General features: G+C 40.2%; 1 protein-coding gene across 1 annotated transcript in view; it reads right to left on the bottom strand.

The window, feature by feature from the left end:
• The window catches only part of LOC310953813 (calcium-activated potassium channel subunit alpha-1a), a gene marked incomplete at its 5' end in the record, with an annotated part of 133,188 nt that continues 126,589 nt past the window's right edge, over positions 1-6,599 (bottom strand). The window contains 5 exons of the mRNA XM_083923023.1: positions 1-309; positions 2,352-2,380; positions 3,493-3,717; positions 4,483-4,601; positions 5,088-5,282. Of these exons, the coding sequence (XP_083779149.1) occupies positions 158-309; positions 2,352-2,380; positions 3,493-3,717; positions 4,483-4,601; positions 5,088-5,282 (720 nt within the window). The 3' untranslated portion in view covers positions 1-157. The remainder of the gene's footprint in view (positions 310-2,351; positions 2,381-3,492; positions 3,718-4,482; positions 4,602-5,087; positions 5,283-6,599) is intronic.

Genomic DNA, 6,599 nt, shown 5'->3' with positions numbered 1-6,599 from the left:
TTTGGGTTTCTGTCCAACCCTTGATTAAGAGAATGAGTGAAGAGAAGTGTGTCATCATCCTCATCCCCATCCTCATCATCAATCCTCCATGAGTGATCTCCCATCTCTTTTGAAAGAGCGTACAGATGTCTGGTGGGTCAGCAAGAAAACCCTGTGTTCAGCATTCATCTTCAACTTCTCTGATTGGTGGAATCAGACTACTAGTGGATTTGTATTGGTTGACTTGGTTGGCCATGTGAGTGCTCATGGGCTTGATCTGAATGTTCCGTGGGTAGGCATTTTCTGGTTCATCTGTAAACCATTTCTTTTCTGAAGGTGAGAGAGGAGAAGAGAAGACGGAGTTAGTTTAAAACAGTATGCAACACTGGATTACCATACTGCCTCAGTTTAAGTGGTAGATTTGCATGGCATTCTTTGTGATAAGCATCAAACCGTGAGGTTCAGTATAAGTCTGTGTTCTGTTGCACTGAGCTAGGTTGAATCCCATGGTGTTGACATGGTGGCATTCTTCGCATTCTGTCTGACTATACTTTAACAGAAACTCTGTTTCTGTAAAGCTAAGTAGCTGTATTTCTTTTTTAAAAATTCCATTATGCTGGGGATGGAGGCAGAAAAATACATTTAAATATTTGGATTGTTAAGTAGCCTATCGTTAAAAGTAGAAAATATATTTTTTGTAATTTGATTGGGCCAACCCTTTAAAAGGTACTGTGTGTAATATTTTACATTCATTTTCATTTTTTAGCAATGACAGATCCATACAGCATAGCTTAGTTACAGCTAGCTAGCTAACATTAGCTTGCTGACTAATGTTAGCTCACCAAAACTGTAGCTGGCTGTGGCTCGGCAGAGCGGCTTGAATGCAGGGAGAAACCTAAAACATGCAGTGGCCCCTCCAGGACCAGAATTGGGCACGCCTGTCCTAAAGAGTCACATTTTATTTTTTCAAAGTAAGCTTTACTCTCATGCTGACAGTCATTATCTGACAGAAGAGATCTCGAACATTTGGATATGTCATTTTGGAGAGAATCGCTTCATGTTTAAGTAGGCTATGAGAGCACTGTTTCTGAGGAAAGTAAAAGGTGTATGCCAGCTGTCAGAAGTTTGTAAACTCTCTGCTAGCACTTCACAGGCATCTGCAATGCCATTCAAGATGTCACTTCCTTTTTGGTGAAGTTGTAATATCAAATTTTAACTTTGCTGTGTGTGTGTGTGTGTGTGTGTGTGTGTGTGTGTGTGTGTGTGTGTGTGTGTGTGTGTGTGTGTGTGTGTGTGTGTGTGTGTGTGTGTGTGTGTGTGTGTGTGTGTGTGTGTGTGTGTGTGTGTGTGTGTGTGTGTGTGTGTGCGCGCGCACCCATGTGTCAATGTGTGTTCATGTACATGTAGGCTTGCATGTGTGGAGATTTATCTGTGTGGGCTTGTGTGTGTGTGTCAGCAAGCTTAAGGCTGCAGGGTTGTGTGTTACAGCACAGACATTTGATGTGTAGAATTGTGCCCGAGGTGAAGCAAGATGTCTGCCATCTCTCTCTAGAGTGTGCTGTTGATACGGTGAACTCAGTGATGTCGCCTCAAACCACCATATCAGGTGCACAGGGTTACAAGAAGGTAACTTACAGACTCATATCCCCCTTCAATTTAGACTTTAAATTGGTCACACCTCCCACTTTCTTGGTGTGACCAATGGCACAGGGCTGGACACACTTTCCTAAAGTTCTGTGAAGAAGTAAGCAATTGGCTGGATCAGGGGGATTTGAATCAGTCTGACCTACATGTGAGCTATGATCAAGGTTTGTACAGTCAAGTAACATGTTGTTGCTCTGTGATTTATGCTGATGCTGCTACAATAATAACAACCTGCTGTACTCAGTGAAAGCAGAAATGTGACATCTAAAAGTATCCTACAATCATTAGCATTCAATAGGAGGGAAGATGTGCAAACACACAGACCTCTCACACAATGCAAATCATCTCAAGTTGAAATGAATCATAAAAAGGAATGATAAATGATGGAAAGAAGGATGTGAAAAAAAAGATTTTTCCAGAGGAAAAGAAAACCCATATCATCAAGTGAATAATTGAGGCAAAGGCACAAAGAAAGGGGGGTTTCGTCTCAACATCATGCAATATGGAGATGGTCCTGATCATGGCAGAGATGGGGCAGGAGCAGCAGCAGACATTTTGCTTTCCAGATGAAAGCAAAACTTAAACTGAGGCATGGTTAACTTAAGATCAGAAGAACATAATAAATAAAACAAACTCCCCTCGTCATAACAATATCAACAGAGGACATAGTTATGATCAGAACCCCAGGTAAAGGTTGCTAAGTCATGCAGAATCGTTAACTTGCATACCTTGGCCCATTCTATTCATCCTTGTTGCACTTCAGAAAAAGAGGTAAGTAATCTAAAGTGAGTAGTATTTACAGTCAATACACAACTTGACAAATCCAGTCTAACTAAAGCTTACATAGTGTTATTACTACAGTAGTTAGGCCATATCATACATCTTAATTTTAAGATGTATTAAGGGCTTATCTTCTACCATTTAAAAAAATATTGAATACGATCATAACAAATCTGCATGCTTTTTCAAAATTCCGTTACTTTATTCTCCCAGACGAAAATTTAATTCAAATTCTACATTGTTTTGGGGGGAGGGGGGATAAGGAGTTTAACATGTAGGTCAAAATATTTCACCAAATTTGAAATAATCTTATAATTGTATAATAAACAGAACAGTAAAGAGGGCTACCAACATGGACATGCATTAAAGCAGTACATATGCACCAACAAAATATCAACACTGGTAATGAGGAATGATCTCATGAGTAACAGCATATCGTAATTTAGCCAAAAGTGCTCTGTAATCAATATCAGCTACAGTAGGTAAGTCACAAAACATTATATCCATGATCGAGTCTTACTGATCATGTGTGTTAAATGTGCACAAATATCCAACAAACAACAACTAACTACTACACACATATTAAGAGTAAGACGCAAAACAATTGAAAAAAACAGATACAACAGGTAGACCAGACAACATACTGAATGTGTGTTGTGTTGTATTATGTCAATTTATTTGTCTGTGGTTAAGGCCTTTCACTGTAAGCCTGTTTCCAACCACAATGGCTGTGCCATCAAAACAAGTGGTTTTACTGTTTACAATGCCACAGACTTAATTAGTAAGAAAAGACTCTCAACATTCTTTGACTACAACAAATGAGCGAGTTTACCATTTTGTATATGTGATGTTATGATTGCTGTGATGTGAGAGTGAATACCACATGCTGATGATTATGAAGGAAACGCACAAACACTGAGCATGGAAGCAGAGCACAAATCACACAAACAAACCACAAACACACAATACACAGTGTATGTGTCACCACAGTCTGCACACAAACACACACACACACCTAAAGAATACAGGTCAGGAATAAAACACTTAGCATGCAGGCTATAACTCTACGGGACACGCAAGTGCACGTACTTCTGTTTGTCGCGGGACTCCCGGGTCTTACTGCTGCGGTTCTGCCGGTTGGAGGGCGGGATGGAGTGGACAGAGGAGCTCTTTTTGCTGGAGGAATGGGAGGAGTGGGAAGAGTGGGACAAGCTTGTCCGAGACTGGCCTGCGTTGTGGTCAAACTGCATGAGGCAGAAGATCAGGTCTGTGGGCACGAGCTCAAACTCATACGGTGGGTTCGTGATCACATACCTGCCCAGAAAATAAAAGTTAGATATGATTAACGTTTTATGATCATTGTGGGGAAGCAGCAAATAAAAGTAAGGGAAAGAAAGATGGGATATACTGAGTTTCCTTCATCACTAGAATAAAAGAGCTATACGGATGAATGTATAATAAAAAAGGACCAAAGCTTTAAGAAGATGAGTAAAATTGAAGAGGTTAAGGACTGAATGTACAGACACTCTTTGGAATTTGGTATGTTAATATAAACATGTGTGAATAATGAGGCAAAAAAATAATATAGGAAATATACTCCGACATGTGCATGTGGTGAACAATATACATGAACAAGTATGTGGATGCACATAGTAGATAGAGACATATATGTATATTACATTGTACATACTTAATTCGATTTAATATTCAAGACCCCTACGTTTCAGCTTGGATCAATATTTAAGCTACTTGACTTGCACTAATGTACATTTTATATTACAGTATAATACAGTATATGACTATCATTATACAGTATATATTAGTAAGAGTTATAGTTATAGTTCATTTTAAAGTCCTACCTTTAGTGTCTATTTAAATTTTTTATATTTAGTTTATTCTATTTCAGTTATTGTATATAATTAAGCCTTTTAATTGTACTGTCATTGTTTTTGTGATTTATGTGAAGTAGCTGCACTGTAATTTACCCTTTGGGATTCATAAAGTACTCTATATTTAACCCTATTTGCTCAATTTATCACATCAAATTATATTATATATATTTATAGGCAAAAACTGTACCGTTTTGTACACGGGCTCGGTGCATTGAGGTGAGCGTCTCTTAATCTGTAGATTCCAAAACACAGCATGTTGTACGTCTTCAGAGCTTTACAGAATAAATCTCCATAGCAGCCACCATCCTGTTGAACAACAGAAAAAGGCACCATCAGTGAGTGAGTAGGTCCGCCTGTTGATCCAGATATGTGGCACTTAATGCCATTCTCTGTAAAGTTGTAGTGAAAATACATTGTTCTGCATTGCAGTGGGTATTTTACTTGTGAGAAAATACCAACTGTTGGCATGGCAGACTGTAATAATCAGTAATGTTTTAAAAGTTATGCCATAATGCATCCAAGAAAAAAAAACAAAATTGCTTTTGTATTGAAAGTTCTGAATAACAATAACAAAAACCTGAAGAAACAAGGTTGGAACCAATTTAACTTGGAATTTTCTCGGTAGTGTTCATTGTTCTCTTTAAAGCCCTGTTCCCTCTCCACCCACTAAGGCCTGCTTTGCGTGATCACTGTTCTTCACATCGGATTAAGGGCCGCGAGGAGCGGAGGCGGCCAGATGTGTGCTGCTGGGTAGTGCCAAAACGTGTCATCTTCGCTTAAACATCCACTTACCCCCAAGTCGGCAAATGGCCCGTCGTAGAGGGCTAGCTGGGCGACGCGACACCTGTCTCTGTTGGCCAGTGTCTGTGGTGTGCTGTAGCCTCCTCTGAGGGCGTTCTCCTCAGCCAGCAGGCCCTCCAGCTCTGGTGTGGCTCCCCCTGTGACCAGCGTCCGAATTAGCGTGAGGATATTATCATTGAAGTATGTCTGGGGAGAAGAGAGAGGGCACATCTGTAAGCAGATGCCATTAGAGTCCCAAGTAGGGAGGTGGCAGATGTGGAAAGAAATACAGCCCCTATTATGTCGACCCTCAGCTTGTCTCTTTATATAGAGCTGACTAGGTGGTGAGGAGAAAGACCGTGGAACTACAGAGGACTCTCTGTCTTGTGCACCATGCCTATGATACCATATTTTATTTAGTTACTTTTAAAGGCTTGGTTCACCAAAATTACAAAGAAAACATCCGAGAGGCCGTCATTGGAAACTGATTGGAAAGATGGCAGGCACTTCCAAAACATACCTGGCATGTGATTGAATGAACTATGTGTTTATAAAATTCAATCAGGAGATTCCATCGAAAAAAGGCTTCGGTGCCATTCTCTTTCTTAAATGGAGAAAAACTTTCCAGTTCTGATATAACTGAAGCTATCGCAGCATCTAAGCTAACCTCTTTAGGAGCTGCCATTGTTGATTCGCACGAGCGGCCAACTTGTGTCATTGTCACGTCCCTTAACTGCTAGTAGTTTCTCACAGGACAATGATTGGTCGGCTCACCTTTGCCCTAAACAGAATGCATTACTTGGAGCCTGACAAGTTGAATTTCTGTGTGAACCTGTGACTCTCGCGCGATCTCATGTTATCGCAACAATTCTGCTGCAGTGCAAAGTAAGTGGTATGTAGCCATGCAGATAGTTTGTTTTTATTTGTTCAGGTTTCTATATGTCTTTGAGACTTCTGCCCCCAGATGGGAATGGAATTCTGTTTGTTTGTTCCTGTTTTTAACATTGATTATTCATGTTTGGGTAAAAAATGTCTTTGCAGGATCAGCATTTCTGTTACCTTGGATAATCCAAAGACCTCGCTTGGTAACAACTTACATTCAAGAGAAACAAAATAAAATAAAGAAACGTTGCTGTTGAATTTTCATTCCCCTACCCTGATTCATACTGTAGGCATCAACTTCAAGACAGTATTACTTGAGATAAGTGATATATTGTTAATAAAATCGATGAACGACCCCTTGGTTATTCACTGTGTTTATGTAAATGTGAATGTATTAAATATGTGAGAGACATGGTCAAATATTGACATTTTGAAGTACCTTAACACGGCACTATTCTTTCCTTTAGGATCTACACACTGTATGATGTCCACTTCTGAAACAATGATTTGACTGCGCTCTGCGGGTGTCAGGTTCTCTTGTCCTTCAAGCCGATCAGGACCTGTTTTTGCAGCGTGTGAAGACAGCCGATGTCACTCGGCAACCGGACCAGAGTGGCAGCTCCTCTCCCCGGGCCCCTGACA

This window comes from Echiichthys vipera (genome assembly GCF_963691815.1).
Source record: "Echiichthys vipera genome assembly, chromosome: 11".
NCBI lineage: Eukaryota > Metazoa > Chordata > Actinopteri > Perciformes > Trachinidae > Echiichthys > Echiichthys vipera.
Note: the sequence above shows the minus strand (reverse complement) of the source record. Positions and strands in the feature narration are given on the sequence as shown.